At 35.7% G+C, this 20,163-nt stretch overlaps 1 protein-coding gene across 1 annotated transcript in view; it reads left to right on the plus strand.

The window, feature by feature from the left end:
- LOC149777244 (polymerase delta-interacting protein 2-like) overlaps positions 1-20,163 on the plus strand; it is a 52,458-nt gene that overhangs the window by 12,431 nt on the left and 19,864 nt on the right. The window contains exons 3-6 of the mRNA XM_089941987.1: positions 724-821; positions 10,205-10,304; positions 11,096-11,165; positions 13,932-14,039. Of these exons, the coding sequence (XP_089798113.1) occupies positions 724-821; positions 10,205-10,304; positions 11,096-11,165; positions 13,932-14,039 (376 nt within the window). The remainder of the gene's footprint in view (positions 1-723; positions 822-10,204; positions 10,305-11,095; positions 11,166-13,931; positions 14,040-20,163) is intronic.

Genomic DNA, 20,163 nt, shown 5'->3' on the forward strand with positions numbered 1-20,163 from the left:
CATGTATGGTGGTACTGTGTCATGATGTATGTATATTGATTGGACATGTATGGTGATACTGTGTCATGATAATCATATATTGATAGGACATGTATGGTGATACTGTGTCATGATACACATATATTGATAGGACATGTATGGTGATACTGTGTCATGATACATGTATCTTGGTAGGATATGTATGGTGATACAGTGTCATGATACATGTATGTTGATAGGACATGTATGGTGATACGGTATCATGATACATGTATATTGATAGGACATGTATGGTGATGCTGTATCATGATGCATGTATATTGATAGGACATGAATGGTGATACTGTGTCATGATACACATATATTGATAGGACATGTATGGTGATACTGTGTCATGATACATGTATATTGGTAGGACATGTATGGTGATACTGTGTCATCATGTATGTTGATAGGACATGTATGGTGATACTGTATCATGATACATGCATATTGATAGGACATGTATGGTGATACGGTATCATGATACACATGTATTGATAGGACAAGTATGGTGATACTGTGTCATGATACATGTATATTGATAGGACGTATGGTGATACTGTGTCATGACACAAATATTGATAGGACATGTATGGTGATACTGTATCATCAAGGAAAGCATCAGGATTTGCAATGCATTGATATATTGTTCCTTCTTTATTGTTTACTCATTCTGAAATCCTTCTTTTGCTCTATTTGCAGCTTTTTCTTCACAGAATCTTTGGTTATAGAGGAATCATTCTGTTTCCCTGGATGGCCAGAGTATATGACAGAGCCTTTGCCACAAAAACAGAGGACAAGTAAGATGAACATATTTGTTTTTCTAACCTCTTGTCTGTCCATCCTTGCATCAGTTGTTTTTCTAACCTCTTGTCTGTCCATCCTTGCATCAGTTGTTTTTCTAACCTCTTGTCTGTCCATCCTTGCATCGGTTGTTTTTCTAACATGTCAGTCCATCCTTGCATCGGTTATTTTTCAAACCTTTTGTCTGTCCATCCTTGCATCAGTTGTTTTTCTAACCTCTTGTCTGTCCATCCTTGCATCAGTTGCTTTTCAAACCTTTTGTCTTTCCATCCTTGCATCGGTTCCTTGTTAACAATAAGTCGGTAAGTCTTTTGACATTACACCTTTTAAGAACAAACATGACATGTGGATACATTATCTGTTGAAGATTTGGAACTTGTTATTCAGAATTGTTCCAGTATCATTCGTTTATTCTTGTCCTGATGCCTAATCATCTATTTGGTTAAAAACAGGTCTCATTGGGTTGAGCACTGGACTCATGTTAATGTTTTAATTAATATTTTTAAGGACCATTATGCAATTGGAAATGCATTATGTGAATGTTTCCTCACGCTGAACTTAGTATTTAAGGGACTGGACACTTTAATTACAGCATATTATATAAATTTGCATGTAATTTATGTTATTTCCATTCATCATAAAGTATGGAAAATTCAGCAAAATGATTTAAGATTTTCATTTAACTTATATAGATAGAAAGCACAATTGGAATGCAGATAACCTTGTTATGAGAGACCACCCCTTCTGCCATCAAAAAACAGTCTCTCAAGACAGGTGGTCTCTCATAACAGGCTTGTGCAAAAAGACCAGTTTCCAAGGTCCAGTTTCAGAACAGTTTAAAGAAAAATAACCACAATCACAGTTAATACTTTCTATTCTTTATTAATAGTTCTTGCTAAAATATTGTATGCATTCATCTGAAAACAAAATTATATAGCAATAAAGATATCATTAAACATTGAATTACATTTACATTTGATGATCACTTGTACATGTATTAGCATATGAAATCATTTCTGATTTACTTCTTTTCCTTCATAACAACCTAAATTTGTTTTTACCAACATTTAAACCACTATTTTGCAAGTGGTCTGTTTTTTTTTCTCCACTTTGTTCATCTACAGTAATTATTTTCTCCAGTGTTAAAATTTGTCTTTTTTCAGTTGAACATTGGCCCAGTGTTATTAAGGTACTAGGTATTAATATTATTAGTGCTCAGTTGTGATATCGACTGTAAAGACAGTTTTGACTGGGCTTTAGAAAAATATGAAAAATCTATACATCTGTATTGCATATCTAACAATGAAATAAAAAGAAACAGTTATTTTGTACTGAAACAGAATCATTTTCTTAAAGACAAAAGTCAACTGTTTAATTCAAAGAAGACATACAGAGATTAACTCTATAAAGAAAGCATGTAACCTGGTCGCACCAACTTGAATCGAAGACAGCTTGGTAATTGGGATGTAATCACTTTAGCAGCGGGGAAAAAACACTAAACATAGCAGGTCTTTAACACTATCAATGGAATCCCGCAAATGATTCTCTCTTGCTGGTTTAATAGACAAAGACAGGGTTCTTATGATCTTTGAAGGTTTTTGACAGTTTGGGAGAAATGAGGTAGCATTTTCAAGGCCTTGAAAGTTTGGGAAATATGAGCAAATTGCCCTGAGGTTTTTAAAAGTCTTTGAAAATTGAAATAAACCTAAACATTTTAATTTCTTTCCATAATCACAAATAAAATTGTCCAAGGTTGTTTGATTCTGATTTAGTCAAGTTTTCCTGCTTTCTTTCCTTTGATGAATTACAGTTTGAATTTCATCTTTAAACAATATTGTAGTATTTTGCATTCGTTATTTTCTCATATAACATAACTTGTATACAAAATGTTAGTAAAATAGGTCTTGGAAATTTATGTTTGTGGACTTTGAAAGTTTGGGAAAAGTCTTTGAATTTATCATTCAGAATTCTGTATGAACCCTGAAAGACCTTATTCATCCCCAGGCAATATGGATTAACTCTAAAAATGAACAATCTACATGACCACTACATTAATTTTGGTACTACAATGGCAATTTGCAACCTGTACGTCAGCATGGTATACAAACTGTAGCATATATCACCGGCAGCCAGAATACTTTTTTTGTTTTTTTATGTTTGTTTTTGATCAGAATAATCGTTACTAATCAAGCGCTCATTGTTACAAATGATTACATATAGGTCAGTGGTGTCTGTTTATGTTCTCATGGTACAGTCATTCATAGGTATAATAGACCCAACTCATTCATATGAGCACTGGCTACGATAAGCCCGGTAACCAGGGTAATTGTGGGAACAATCTACATGAACTTTAGTCTGGTTTACAATAAAAACTATAAAACACTATTAGCATACATACAAAATTTTCGATATCAGTAGCCAGCCTATTTCATTGTTAAAGGGATTAAATAAAGGTTGGTGGAGTAGATCCCTATTTTTGTGATGCGTCCATTCATAGCAGTGTCGAAATGCATATTTTGTCAAGACATTATGGTTGCTCGTTATGACCAACAGGTAGTTGCTCATGACAGAGCATTTATATAATAAAATCGATCTGTGCATTATGATTATGGTCGGAAATGACTGGTGGTCGCTCATAGCAAAGGTTGTTCACAACAGGTTTTACTGTAGTAAGATTACACTATCAGAGGAAATATGTTATTAAACCGGAGTTAAATCTGGCCAACATCAGTTTTGTTGTGTGTGTGTATATATATCAAAACATATACTAGCATATCCCATAACTTCTATTTATTTTTAACTATAATGGTTTGACCATAAAAAATGCCTATACATTTTTAATCGTAAATAGATCATTACTTCGAATGGCAAATATAAGAAATGTAGTTTGCTAAATAAAATGTCACCAAAAAAATATTGAAATGAGTCTCCGTACATTAATAACATCATGTGTTTTTAACAAAGTATGAAAGTGGTGTTTTTAAAAAGCAAAATAAATGCAATAAATTGTTGCAATCAAAGTTGATCAACCTTTCCTAAATATACATGGATTGAATATACATGACTTTTGAAATGACATTTTTTGTCCAGATTTATAGTTGAAATAAAGACGACTGACTCTTTAAATGGTATCCAGTTGTAAATCACTGACATATCAGTCTTCCATGGGTAGTCTTCGTTCATTGGTTGTTCATATTTAAAAATGTAATGTTGATCAGGTCCTCTATGGTGTAGTTGCCAATGGCCTGCTGAGGCACAGCGTGTTTTGTAGGTATTTATTCCTCAGCTGTGGAGTGTTGTCATGGAGCTATTTTGGATGAGATTACGTCTAAGGGCAGATAAACGAAAAATTTGAGCTGTATTGTATACCGAGTACATCCCTGTATTGTTTGCTCTGAGAAAAGCAGTTTGCACATGACATTTGCATGATCAAGGACAGTACATCAGAATCGAAGAAAACACAGGAATAAACTAAAAGAAAAGCAATGTGACTAAAATGTGTGCCATTTTAGTAGTAACAACTGTATCTGTCACACTGACACAAAAGACAACTGCTGTAATAACAAACCTGCTTTTGCTACCATCCAGGAAATGAATTACTTCAACCCTCTGCAGTACAGTACCCTAATGCAGTGTATCCTCCAGGGGTGTAAAATTGAGGGTAACCCCTCCCTTGTTGTCAGAACTAGGGGGTCAAATAAAAAAATGACAGGGTCAAAAATGTACAAACTTTCATCTCACCCATACTTTTTCAGCTTGAAATAGGATATTGCAACTTGTACAACATACTCTTTCTCTCTCTAAAAATACAAATAAACCAGCATGCACAATTACCAAACAAATGTATTGTCTATTCAAAGAATAATTTTATTAGTTCATTTTTCTTTTAGTTTAAAGTCGTACTGTTAATGGTCTTCTTATAATCTTTTTGTAGCAGTATTATAGACCAACACATTACATGTAAGCCAATACAAAAAGCCAGTTAAATCTTTTTAACCTTATGGCAGTTAATTTACTGTCATAAAATGTGTACTATCATTGGTTTCATTGTACTTCGTCATAGAACACATTTATCCAAAAATCAAAAAGGCTAATGATTAATCTTTCTAAAAAGTTACACTTGAACTTTAAGATCTTTCTTTTATTGCAGCAAGTTCTAAACCAACAAAATCTGCAATGACACCCTGACTTTATAATCCAAATAATGCATGTCTCAGCAAGTTTACTGATTTCTTTGTTGTGAAAGAATGTCCTGGGTGATAATGTTTTTTCCAGATATGTTGTGGTGAACAAGGGCAGATTTTTAAAAATTCTTAAACCCTGTCACGAAACGATTATTCACTTTTGCAGTCTTTGCAATCATGTGATCAGACTGGTAATCCTAATGAGTGTGCTGTATTCCAGTGAAGGGAATTATTTTCTCCGTTTTTTATTAAAGTTAGATCCACATTTACTACTTCTTTCACTTTTTTCACTAATGATTCTTAGTTCAAGCCATTTTAATCTGGTGATCACTTTCTAGTGCAACAAGCATTGACGTTAAACATCTGGATGACATCTTGATGAGCTCGATGGAAATTGCGTGAGAGCTCGCGAGCTTAGGGGAAGCATCTCCGTCATAACAATGCCTGTGCTAGTCTGGTTCCCTGTTTCATATGCTCCCTGTGTTGCACTCTGCTATAGGAATAGCAAAGTGCAGCGCAGGGAGCATGTAAAGCCGGGAACTAGACTATGCCTATGTATACACAATGCCATCCCTCATCAATAACATTGGATATTAAATAAATCCTGATTGATTTTTGCGAATCCTTTGCGTCGAAAAATGCACTGCACAAATGTGCGTAAAGGGAAACACTGCTTATGACAAAAATTGCTTAACTTTTGAATTGTATTGACACTTTTGAGTTACAATGTTAGTGTGATTGGAGTACTGGGAATAATGGTCAATGTGATTAGAGTACTGGGAATACAAGTGAGATAAAAATCTGTGCACATCAATTTCACATGATCAGTGTTGCACCTGGAATGCGTGATCATGCAAATTCCCCCAAATTTAAGATTTTTTCTTACAAGATTTTTAATCCTATGTGGGCAAAATTGCACACAAAATAAGAATTGTGTGCATTTTTTTGTTAAGAATAAATTATTTTATCAATTTCATTTTGCTGCAAAATTCTCAGTTATCACTTTCAGCAAATATGCTGTACTTGTATAGTTGTAAATACGTCATGTATTTCTGTGTGCCATGTGCTCAGTTCTGATTGGTTAATAACAAAGGTCAGAAGAGCATGTTTGATACAGAGGCTGGCTTGGCAGAATGTGTTAAATGGCTAAATCAGTTAAAACTCAGACACTTTTTCATTATTTTAGCAGTAGCACTTCTAATAACAGTCTGGGTGCAGAAGTTTCTGTCAGTAGGCACAATGACAATGAACAAACACTTCCTCAGGCTAATCCCATATCGGACAATGCTAGGTTCCATCTAACACCAAGAAAAAAAGTACTCTTTCAATTCATATTGGAAACAAATGAAAAAAATGAGACGCTTTGAAGATGTGTGTAAAACTGACAGACATGTTCACAAACAGGTGATTCAGAATTTGAAAATAAGTGAAAATCTTAAAACTACATGCATGACAGCTATCAGCAAGAAATCTGAATCAATTATTCATGCTATGTCAGTTGCCTATTACTTGGTGAAGGAGAATATTGCTTCTCTAAAATATGGCTCACACATGAGAGTAGGAGGAAATACAACATATTCATCAAGGGCTCCTGTGGAGAAATTTCAGGTAAGTTCTTTTATTTTATTTACATGCTTTCTATTGAAATTTCAATGGAAAAATGGTGTATACTAACATACAACCAAAACATGATCAGTTAGGTTCATATGCATATCTTGAGGAATCCATGTGTTACTAAAAATCAGCCAGTGAAATTGCATTCTATAGCTAGTCACAACTTCCTGTCAATGTTTAATGGTGGATAACATTTTTCTTTTTTAATCAATCTGGATTCTTGGTACCTGCTTCTTTTGTCATGAAATTCTTTCCTGTCTAGACAGGTCACATTTCAGTATCACTGTAACGAGTTTTTGTGTGTTTGAAATGACGATACAATCGCCGTTGTTTGAATAATCTCCTGAGCATGTAAGGAGTTGCTGTCGACATCGTGATACAGTACAGTAGTCAGACAAATCCCACCACTTGTAAGTTACATAATGCTTTAGTAAATAAGTTATTATTTGCTCTGATGATCATTGCAACAAATGACATTGATCCTGATCTGCATATTTCACAACTGTGCATATGTAGGGACCCATCAATGATGTCTATAATACCTACGTTTTTTGTTTTTAAAATAGTCGTATACAGACAGGCATAATCACTTCATTACTATAATTGAATGACTTTAATTAACAGAGAGAGACTGTAGTGCCATATTATTTTAGCATTTAAACACCTTGATGGGATTTCTTAAAATGACAATGATCACAAGGCAACATCCTTAGACACTCTGTGGTCATAGGTTATGGTTTTTGCACAATTTGCATCTGATTTTGGTCATTTTACTTTGTTTTTTTTATATATAATATATTTGTTTTACATTTCTCAAATACTTTGATAATAATAAAATAATAATAATAATGATAGATAATAAACTACTTTTATACTTTGATTTATCATCGAGTTTTATTTTTTTTCCAGGATTGCATAGCAACAGTGATAGAATCTGAGTTAATGCAGAAAGTACAATGTTGTCCATTCATTAGCATCTTAATTGATGAGAGTACAGACATTTCAAATGCCAAGAACCTGGTCATTTATGCCAGAATCATTGAACCAACCATGTTTGTTTCTACAACTTATTTTCTAGGTAATGTGTCAGTGGAAGGCCAATCACACACTGCTGAGGTTCTTTTCAAAGAAGTTGTCCAGTTCTATCATTAAAAGAGAAATGTACCCTAGAGACAAAATGTGCAGACTCTGGCAGATTGTACATCAACATCATGCAGACACATTTCCAAATCCTCTTCACTTAACATCAGTGGCCATGGTTATGCCATACCAAACCTCTGACTGTGAGAGAGTATTCAGCAATCAAAATCAAACCAAAACTGCAGGAAGAAGCCGTCTAGAAGAAAGGGTTCTCAACAGGCTCATGATGATTTCAATTGAAGGACCTCCTCTGAGAGACTTCAACTTTAACAAGGCATTGGTAGAGTGGAGGATGAGAAGGACAGGAGGCTATTTAGGAAATAGTGATCATGTTTGCAGAATAAAGCAGTCATACTTACAGTCAGTCTGGACGCAGATGTATATATGTTTCAGTTAAGAGTTAACTGTTATAGAAATTGTATATCTACTTTCCCTAATTCATTTTGAGCATTGGACTTTTCCTTAAAAATTATTTTTTATCATCCATGAAAGGAAAATATGTGCTCTTCTGATCTTTCTTAGTATGGATTTGTAACCAGTCAGAATTGAGCATGTGACATGCAGGAAGTACATGACACTTTTTTAAGATTGGCCAGAGGAGTAACACTATTTGCAGTCAATGGTTTGATTCTTTAGTAGGTTAGTGTGTAGATAGAATATTGTTATTAGAAAACAGAAGACTTTGATTTCAGTTTTAAGTGTTATACTATAATATGTGGAAGACATGAGATGCATTTAATGCACTTGTTATACTTGCTATTGCTCTTTTTTTACACCATACTGGTAGTCCCCCCCCTCCCATGGATACATTGCCCCTCCCCCCTTTCTTTTCCTCAGATTCAGTGGCTCAAGTACCCACATATATCAAATCCTAGATGCAACCCTGCTTGATACATTGTACTCTTATCTAATCAATCTGTTCCTGATGAAGCAAAAGAATGAGCAGGCATTATAGATGCATTTAGTGACTGTGTAAAAGCAGGGAGAAACCATTGTTTAGTTAGGAAAAACTTGGTTTCTGACCACAGTTAACCATTACACACAGGACATTTACATAGGAGATTTGCTAGGGTGAAATTAGATTGACAGTTTTGAACAGATGACTATTAGTTGTGTGTGTGATTTGGATTTTTAACGCAGCTTTAAAAAAAATGAGTCATATCACTATGATGTTTGCAGTGTGGCAGTTTACAGTGATGTCTAGCATCATGCTGCAGACATGTACCATCATGTCCTGTCCAGTCACATTATTCTGACACCGGGCCAACCATTCCTAACACTAACCTTTTAATGCTGAGTGCCTAGTAAGGCAGATATTCGTACCATTTTTATAAGTCTTGGGTATGAATTGGCTGAGCAGTGGTGACTATTAGGACAGATTTAACCGTATTTTCTAATGTATCACTGGAACTTGTGAAGAGCAGTTCAGAGATTAGCTAATGTGAAAACTTATCAGCTGTTTGTGGTGTGTGATCTCGATAGGAAATTTCTAGGCTGACCCAAGTTTACAGTGTGTGATTTCATAGAACATTAGGCTAACCCAAGTTTGGAGAGTGTGATTTTAATATGAAATTAGGTTGACCCAAAGTTTAAAATGTGTGATTTTGAAAGAAAATTAGGCTAACCCAATTTTGCAGCATGTGATAGGAAATTAAGCTGAACCAAGTTTACACTGTGATAGCAAAAAATTAGGCTGACCCAAGTTTACCGTGTGTAATATAAAATTAGACTGACCCAAGTTTACACTGTGATAGGAAAAAAATTAGGCTGATCCAAGTTTACAGTGTGTAATATAAAATTAGACTGACCCAAGTTTACAGTGCGTGAAAGGAAATTAGACTGACTCTTCACACAGGCTCTAATAATATGATGTTTGCACTTTGTACATAATGTAATTAGCTGAGACAGTTAATCCAATCATTATCTTGTTTCATCATGCCATAAAACCATTTAGTTTTCAGCATGTATCAAAATAAATTCAGCTTTGTCGCTGATTTTCTCTTGTGTGTTTGCAGCCACAGTGACATTCAGTAGACCCTTTTCATGCTTGAAAAAAAGGGTAGATAACATTTGTCATGATTACATTGAAACTGAATTAAAAATTAAAATTAAAAACGTGAATTTCACTTGTTGAGACTTCTTGTATAATTTACTGAGACACTATTTTTAAGAAAATTGTATAAAATGTATGCTTTCTTCTTTACAAAAATGGAATCAACAGTTGCCTATGTAGCAGATTTGTGAAATCGTCAGGGCATGCCAAAATGGAGGAATAGTGAATCTAATGCCATTTCTGGTCAACGACAAAAAATTGACAGTCATGCATAATCATATACCTGTAGATATTTCATTTTGTTCTAACCTCTTCAGGTCAGTATTACAGAGTTGTCTGACATATGGTTTTTCTACACATTACTGACCGCCATTTCTTTTTGTTTCAGAAGCATTAGTGACCAGTCAGCTTCAATAGGAAAAGAGGTCAAAGGGAAAAACCACCTATATTATCAAGTGTTGATTGACAACAGGGATTGTCCACACATTGTAAGTAGTTATTTTTTCAGTATACCATAATCGCTTATAAGTTAAGTCTGATTGCAAACTGCACAGAACTAGATCTGCCATTGCTTAATGCACAAACAAATGAAGGTCTGTGCAGTATGTTATATTTTATTAGTAAAAATAGCAACACAAGCTCTGATGTATTGGAATTTATTATGAAGGCAGATCAGAAATCTATCTTGTTTGCAGTTGGACTCAACTAATAAGAGAGTTCTGATGGTATATCTCTGGGAGGAGATGTTCCAGTAATGTGTACAAGCAGCACTAAATAATGATGTCACAAAGGAAAATTGGTAACAAATGAAAATATAAGATATTTTATTTTTGATCTAGAATTTCAAACTCTTCTTGGATGTTTTTGGTTCCTAAAATCCCTGAAACTGCTGTTTGCTTTTACTGCTGATAAGCTTATTCAGTCATGTGCCAGCAATTGTAATTCAGAATATTGTAAGTAAGAGTTAATCTTTGAGTCAGTAAAAAGTGAATATGCTTACAATGAACACTTGTTTCAAAATTCCTGATACAGCAATCAACATGTGTACCAAAATTCCTGATACAACAAAGTAGTGACTTAGGTCTTAAAGATGATAAAATGATTTTTTTTTGTTTTCTATTTTTCAAACAATTTTTTCTCTATATGTACTAGAATTGCAGTTTTAATCATCTTTATTATAGGTTTGTTTATCATTATTGGTGTAACATTTTTTAAATTAATCTTACTTAATAATTTGGTCTTGAAGATGATAAGTAAATCAAATTGAATTAAATTTCAGAGAGCCCAGACAGAGGCAGTCACGTTTCTTGGAGACCATGAGAATAGCAGAGCTTTGTATGCAATACCGGGTGAGAATATTGCCAGCTTATACATACTGAATTGATAACATTAAACAGACTGTTCCCAGTCAAAAGTGTTTGATTTAAATGGCAGTTAGATGACACTAGTAAATTATTTCCACAGTAGCACCTTATGACCCCATTGTTGGAATGAATGGAAGTTGGATAAACAAATCCTCTCTGTAGCTGATTGAATATGTGTATTATCATTTCAGATACTGGTTGTGTAATGCTTTTCTTTTTACCATCAATGAATATGCCTGTGGCATTTGTCATAACTTGTACATGATCAGAACATAATTAGCATTTACTGTTACATGCTAGAAAAATTAGTACATCATCAGCATTTACTTTCACATGCTAGAATTAGTACATCATCAGCATTAACCCATTTACTGTTGCATGCAAGAAAAATTAGTACATCATCAGCATTTACTGTCACATGCTAGAATTAGTACATTGTCAGCATTTACTGTCACATGCTAGAATTAGTACATCGTCAGCATTTACTGTCACATGCTAGAATTAGTACATCATCAGCATTTACTGTCACATGCTAGAATTAGTACATTGTCAGCATTAACACATTTACTGTCACATGCTAGAATTAGTACATCGTCAGCATTTACTGTCACATGCTAGAATTAGTACATCGTCAGCATTAACCCATTTACTGTCACATGCTAGAAAAATCAGTACATCACTAGCATTTACTGTCACATGCTAGAAAAATCAGTACATCATAAGCATTTACTGTCACATGCTAGAATAAATACATCATCAGCATTTACCCATTTACTGTCACATGCTAGAACTGGTACATCGTCAGCATTTACTGTCACATGCTAGAATTAGTACATTGTCAGCATTTACTGTCACGTGCTAGAATTAGTACATCATCAGCATTTACTGTCACATGCTAGAATTAGTAAATCATCAGCATTTACTGTCACATACTAGAAAGATCAGTACAGCATTAGCATTTACTGTCACATGCTAGAAAAATTAGTACATTGTCAGCATTTACTGTCACATGCTAGAATTAGTACATTGTCAGCATTTACTGTCACATGCTAGAATTAGTACATCATCAGCATTTACTGTCACATGCTAGAATTAGTAAATCGTCAGCATTTACTGTCACATACTAGAAAGATCAGTACAGCATTAGCATTTACTGTCACATGCTAGAAAAATCAGTACATCATCAGCATTTACTGTCACATGCTAGAATAAATACATCATCAGCATTTACCCATTTACTGTCACATGCTAGAACTGGTACATCATCAGCATTTACTGTCACATGCTAGAATTAGTACATTGTCAGCATTTACTGTCACGTGCTAGAATTAGTACATCATCAGCATTTACTGTCACATGCTAGAATTAGTAAATCGTCAGCATTTACTGTCACATACTAGAAAGATCAGTACAGCATTAGCATTTACTGTCACATGCTAGAAAAATTAGTACATTGTCAGCATTTACTGTCACATGCTAGAATTAGTACATTGTCAGCATTTACTGTCACATGTTAGAAAGATTAGTACAGCATTAGCATTTACTGTCACATACTAGAATTAGTACATCATCAGCATTAACCCATTTACTGTCACATGCTAGAAAGATCAGTACACCATTAGCATTTACTGTCACATGCTAGAAAAATCAGTATATCATCAGCATTTACTGTCACATGCTAGAATTGGTACATCGTCAGCATTAACCCATTTACTGTCACATGCTAGAAAGATCAGTACACCATTAGCATTTACTGTCACATGCTAGAAAAATCAGTATATCATCAGCATTTACTGTCACATGCTAGAATTGGTACATCGTCAGCATTAACCCATTTACTGTCACATGCTAGAATTAGTACATCATCAGCATTTACTGTCACATGCTAGAAAGATCAGTACAGCATTAGCATTTACTGTCACATGCTAGAATGAGTACATCGTCAGCATTAACCCATTTACTGTCAGATGCTAGAAAGATCAGTACAGCATCAGCATTTACTGTCACATGCTGGAAAAGTAAGTACATCATCAGCATTTCTTGTCACATGCTAGGAAAATCAAAACATTGTCAACATTTATTTACTGTCACATGCTAGAAAAAAGACCTTGTTTGTAAAGAGTGGCCATTTTGAAATACCCTTTTGATTGGTTTTTATTGTTGAGTTGATGTTAGTGGAAAGTGAGACACAGCAGTCACTTTTCTAATATCATCAGCAACACTATCATTAACAGATTGTTAAACTTTTGGTACAAGTTTTTCAGGCAGTGTATTGATTACTGGCTTGAAAGCAGGTACCAGCCTTATTACATATGATAATTTTATTCATATCACAGTGACTTGACATACATACTTTGGCCTTATTGCTTATGAGAATTTTATTCTTAAATCTTTGAACTGCATTTTGAAAACTATTTTTTCATAGTAAACTTTACTAATGTGTGACAAAAATGTGCATTCAAAACCTGTGTAAGAAATAAAGTTGACTACATCATGAGAAGCAAACTTTTGGACCTTTTTCATCATAATTGTTTCTGAAGAAAGTATTCTATTGACCAAGATTTCTTGGCCAACAGCTCTTGCATTTGTCTACCTGGCAGGTGCCATTTAGGTGAGCAGTCACTCATCAACTTGGGATTCTTGTTTATTTTATTGTCCGTCATTTCTGAAATACATGTAACGGTGGCTGCACTTTTGTGATTTGATTAACTGTTATTTAGCTTACTGTAACTGGTGTGTATCCTGTTGCAGGTTTGGATTATGTGGGCCATGAGGACATCTTGCCATACACAAGTACAGAACATCCTCCAGTCCAACATGAGCTTTTTGACAAGTTCCTAATGCATGACCCAGGCAGTTGTGAGTGCTTTATTTTAGCTGAAAATAGGTTTAAATATTTTGCATGTTCTGAGAGGCAGTGACTGGATTTGAATGATCAATTAGTTCTGAACAAAAATGAGAACTTTAGTCTTGCCTTTTCCATGTATAAATGTGTGGAGGGATGGAAGATGTTTTTTTCATGAACTTCTGTCATCCATCAAATGTTTGTATGAATTTTCATGGGTGTCATTTTTTGTGATTTGAAGAAGAAAAAATCAAATACACCTTTCATTTGTACTGAAATTATTCGATTGGGGAAAGGATTCTGTTATTGTATAGAAAAATCATTTTTCATTCATTAAATTCCTGGTTTGTAGCAATCACCGGATTCATGAAAATGTTATCCCATGCAAAATGGTATCCATTGAAAATTTTATTCCATGAAAATGGTATAATATGAAAATTGGCATTCAATATAATTAGTGAATTTAAAGTATCTGGACCAGTCAAAATGAAACTCTTAAAACACTACCTATATGCATTTACATTGAGGCCCCTCCCCCAAGTTTGTATCCCTGAAACCAAAGGTACATTTGAGTTGACAGTAGTATCCATACATCCACCCACAGTGGGGTATCACAGGAGTTCAGTTGCCTGTGCATCATACACTTCAGGGTTTGCAGATTCAGTACCCACCAACACTAGCCTGGGTTATGTCTGTCATTGGGAAAGGCTATTGGCTCCCATTTCCGATGCATTATATAGCCAATAATGTGTTTAAACCTACCTTGAGCAGAGAAATGGTTTGTTGGTTAGTTGGTTTTAAGAGCACTTTTAACAGGCACTGAATCTGTAACCCATGGATTACAACTCTGATTCTCTGTCAAATACATTACCTGATAAAATTACATGAGGATAACCTTCTTTGATACCCCTGAATCCAGCTCTCCTTGAAAGAGAAAAACTTCTATCTACATATATGTATGTTATAGACAAAGGGAAGTAATTTGTTGCAGTTTTAGCTTCCCTTTCTCCTTTGAATACATTTCATGATTTTGTTAACATTAGAAATATAGCTCTACTAAAAGACCAAGCCGATGGTTACACATGTAGGTTGGGATGATGACAGTAGCAGAAAATCTTTACAACCAGCCATACTGCCAGCACAGCTGGTACTGAAGCCAACCAGTTGTCAATGCATGTCTTACATCCAGACCAACCATTATTCCTGCTAACCAGCCATCTGTTTAGGTGTGATAAAATCATCTGGCAGAGCTGGTGTTTCCTATTTTCACTGTCTACCTACAGGTTATAAACATATATTTATTTAGAGATGATAGCATTGCATCATTGTTAACTCAGGGCATGATTGGAAGGAGATCAAGACTGTGAATATTCACACAGCAAGTGCCCTTCTCCAATCCAACCATCGAAAGGATGGAGTTTACTCTAAGGCTGTCATCAGTGTGATATACCTAGTGTTAGGATGGGGTTTACTCTAAGGCTGTCATCAGTGTGATATTCCTAGTGTTAGGATGGGGTTTACTCTAAGGCTGTCATCAGTGTGATATACCTAGTGTTAGGATGGGGTTTACTCTAAGGCTACCATCAGTGTGATATACCTAGTGTTAGGATGGGGTTTACTCTAAGGCTGTCATCAGTGTGATATACCTAGTGTTAGGATGGGGTTTACTCTAAGGCTGTCATCAGTGTGATATACCTAGTGTTAGGATGGGGTTTACTTTAAGGCTGTCATCAGTGTGATATACCTAGTGTTAGGATGGGGTTTACTCTAAGGCTGTCATCAGTGTGATATACCTAGTGTTAGGATGGGGTTTACTCTAAGGCTGCCATCAGTGTGATATACCTAGTGTTAGGATGGGATTTACTCTAAGGCTGCCATCAGTGTGATATACCTAGTGTTAGGATGGGGTTTACACTAAGGCTGTCATCAGTGTGATATACCTAGTGTTAGGATGGGATTTACTCTAAGGCTGTCATCAGTGTGATATACCTAGTGTTAGGATGGGGTTTACTCTAAGGCTGTCATCAGTGTGATATGCCTAGTGTTAGGATGGGGTTTACTCTAAGGCTGTCATCAGTGTGATATACCTAGTGTTAGGATGGGGTTTACTCTAAGGCTGTCATCAGTGTGATATGCCTAGTGTTAGGATGGGGTTTACTCTAAGGCTGTCATCAGTGTGATATGCCTAGTGTTAGGATGGGGTTTACTCTAAGGCTGTCATCAGTGTGATATACCTAGTGTTAGGATGGGGTTTACTCTAAGGCTGTCATCAGTGTGATATACCTAGTGTTAGGATGGGGTTTACTTTAAGGCTGTCATCAGTGTGATATACCTAGTGTTAGGATGGGGTTTACTTCAAGGTTGCCATCAGTGTGATATACCTAGTGTTAGGATGGGGTTTACTTTAAGGCTGTCATCAGTGTGATATACCTAGTGTTAGGATGGGGTTTACTTCAAGGTTGCCATTGATATGATATACCTTGTGTTACTGGCTTTAGAATGCCCTCCACCCTCTACCACCACTCACATTGATAAAGTCAAAGTGTCAGTTGATATTGATGATGAAGAGTCTCCTTCTTTCTGTCTGCTTCCCTAGTCAGCAAAATGGAAGGAAATTAATCATTGTTTGTCCAAAGATCTCTGTGAGCTGGGGAATGGTAAAAAAAATTGACAAACCTATGTGTGTGGGAGTGGATGGCCCAGATTGTTAGGATCATTAGCACAGCAACTCACCATATAAAGCCAAATAATGCATTGACTGCCTATGTTAGTCTTGACTTGATATATGTCTTATTGCTAGATTACACACCACATCACTAAAACCGCATGTTTCCTGATGGATTTGTCTTCAGCTTGCAGGGTGAGTGAGTTACATGCCATTTCAGTCGACCCAAACTATCTACACTTTAGATCAGATGCTTCAGTGATCCTCATGACACAGCCAGGTTTCATGACCAAGAATCAGTTAAATTAAGTGGGTAATCAGGGAGTCTTCCTATGCTCCCTGTCATCAAGTTGATAGCAGTGGAAAGATCCTGTATGCATCCTGAAGTATTACTTGAATCACACTGAGACACATCGTGGCAACCACAAAAGACTTTCCCCCCATGAAGGTAGGAAAGCAGGATGTCACCTTTCAAAATCTGTCTTCATGGGTACTCAAACAATCAGACTTGCCCTTATTAGGATTTCAGCTATGAAATTGGAGTGATTTCTACAAACCTAGCCAGGAGCCCCAAGTGGCCGCATGGTCTAAAGCGCTCTCTGTTACGGATCACTGCCGTCTCACCTCTGTCTGCGCCAGTTCGAGTCTTGGATTCAGCCAATGTGGGTATATGAGAAAGCTTGCCAGTAGCTTCTCGTGGGTCGGTGGTTCTTTCCGGGTTTTTCATGGGTTCTTCCTCCACCATTAATACTGGACGCCATGTATCGTGTGCTGAAAAATGGCATTAAACCCCCACAACAACAACAACAACAATAAACCTAGCCTTTGAGCGCGACAATTTGATCTGAGACACCATAGAAGCTGGTTACCAATTCCAATAGCATTTGAGGTCTTCAATAAAGATGTGATGTGTACATAATCAGTCTTGACATGAATGATGCATACCAATTCATATGGCTCCGATCTAAGCACTTGGCCCTTTACTAAGAGTTAGGACTTCTGCTGCATAGAAAGCAATGTTTCTGCATGATACACCACAAAAACATTTGGTAAGTTTGGTTTCTGGTTCAGGACATAAACAACATTACTTTCCTTAATGTGTGGTTGATAGTCAGTGTAGAGAGGTCAGGCCATGTCCTTTCTCCACATTTTGGCCCATCTAGCTAAGGAAACTTAACACATATCAACTTAACATATTTCTTCCAACCACATTGATGGAATCATTCATGCCTTGGGGAGGCTTCAACCAAGACATTGAAGTTCCCCAAGACATCAGACAAAGTAATATCCCAGTTCAGGATGTCCTCCAAAGAGAAGGCAGCATTACTGAATGACACACTATTGAACCATTCTGTAAGTCTGGAATTTCGGTTCACAATGTGAACAACACTAATTTCCTCAGTTGCAGTTCAGGGGGGATAATCCATGTAGAGAAGTTGTACTTTATACCTTCTCAACATTTTGTCATTCTAGATATGGAATTCTTAACACATACTAACTTGGTGTCTTTCTCCCAAATGCATAGAAAGTATTGTTCATGTGTTGAGAAAGTTAAGGCGAGGAACTTTCTTACAGATCCTTGGCCTACCAAATGCATGGGTGGACCTTTTACAATGCCAGTTTTCTATTGGACCTGCAGATTCTTCAACAGATGTCTCTGGATATCAAAATTTAGGAAATGAAAGCCATTTTCTCAATACCTTTGTTATGTGGGTGGACATATTGTAATGCTGGCCCAGTTCTTAAGAGATCTTGGTGAGTGTATGAATGCATGGTTATTGGGGTTTCAAAAGTGTTGAGCCGGGACATAATCAACAGGGGTTTGACTCTTTGTTGGATTGTGGTCAAGTAACCCCCAAAAAATGATGACGCAGTCAGTGCGTGTTCAAGAAGAAGAATATTTATTAAATAATGAAGTTCATGTTTATTGGTTGTGTGGAAGTAAAGAATACATTAAATTTGATAGTATTGGAATGTTCCTTATTATTGTCATAATGAGAATAGTTTTATGAAAAATACTCATTATTTTGACCATAAATTTAAATGAAGAAAGTTTCTTGCAAATCTTCTACATTGTGTGGTCATTCAGAGTTTACTATGCATCTGGTTGTAAGGTTGACAACATGGGTTGACCCTCGACATAATCTGGTTGTGTTACTATACAGTGTTATATTAAATATATAAGTCAATTAGTACAGATAATACATATCAGTCTTATTACAGGTTGCTTTTAACTTTCTCAACAAATTCTTCCTATAGTACATAATATTGCTAACATATGGTCAGGATCCAGGTGGTCAACCCAAACTTTGCCACCTTATAGGTGGACTGTTATCAGTATGAATTTCTTAGAGGGTTTGCAATATTATCATTGTAGGGACTTCCCCAAGGTTGCTTCGTTCATTCAGATTTAGTCATTGTCTTAACCCATGTTTTTCACTAGACAGACAAACAATCCCCCCATTGTAATTTGCACTGTTAGTATTTATAATCCTTAGCAACCAATTAGAATTAAGAATATTAGCATTCGGTTAAGTTTGCATATTGCCATTGAATTGAATTATCATTTTGCGGTTCTGTCCGTTTATGAAAAAAAAGGATCATACCTGAACAAATTTTATGGAACACACGCTACTCGACAACCTAACGGTACAAACGTACAAAGCAAATGTATATTTTCTGTCTCATTCTGCTCTCAGCTCAAGAATCTAATTACAATAAAAATAAAAGTACTCAAAAAGATTTTTGTTGTTATTAGTGAATATGAGAGAGAGAGAGAGAGAGGATTATCTCTCAGTGTGAAAGCTTGTATATATTTAGAGCCCATCTAGCTATTTTTTTTTTTGTATTGTTGGCAAAATGATAGTCAAAAAAACCAAAGACGTATCACATCTTATTATGTTTTAGTGCACACAAAAGTCAAAACATAAATATCAGCGTCGAGGTCTTACATGTAGGACTAGCAAAATGATTAAGATGGTTTGAATTAAGGGTATTATTTATTGGTTAATTGTACACAACAATATGAGTCCACGTTGTCAAGAAATTAAGTTCAACCTGTATTTTTACAGCAGCAATAATCTCATCAAATTGCAATAAAAAAAATAAAGACCTTGTAATCATGTTTTAGTTAATGTGCATGAGCCCACACATGTATGTGTTTATGCACGAGAGAGAGAAAGATGAAAAAAATGTGTCCATGTACAAAACCTTATTTATTCAGGGCAGTTTTTATCTGGCTTTTACAAAGAGAAAAAAGACTTTATTTTGATTTACCTGACAATTGTGAGCATACACCTTCCCTCCATCAGCTAGGAGGTAATGTAAGCATACACCTTCCCAGCATCAACTAAGAGTTAATGTAAGCATACATCTTACCTCCATCAGCTATTAGGTAATGTAAGCATACACCTTCCCTCCATCAGCTAGGAGGTAATGTAAGCATACACCTTCCCACCATCAACTAGGTGGTA

This window comes from Sinohyriopsis cumingii, chromosome 18 (genome assembly GCF_028554795.1).
Source record: "Sinohyriopsis cumingii isolate HCF-2022 chromosome 18, ASM2855479v2, whole genome shotgun sequence".
Lineage (NCBI taxonomy): Eukaryota > Metazoa > Mollusca > Bivalvia > Unionida > Unionidae > Sinohyriopsis > Sinohyriopsis cumingii.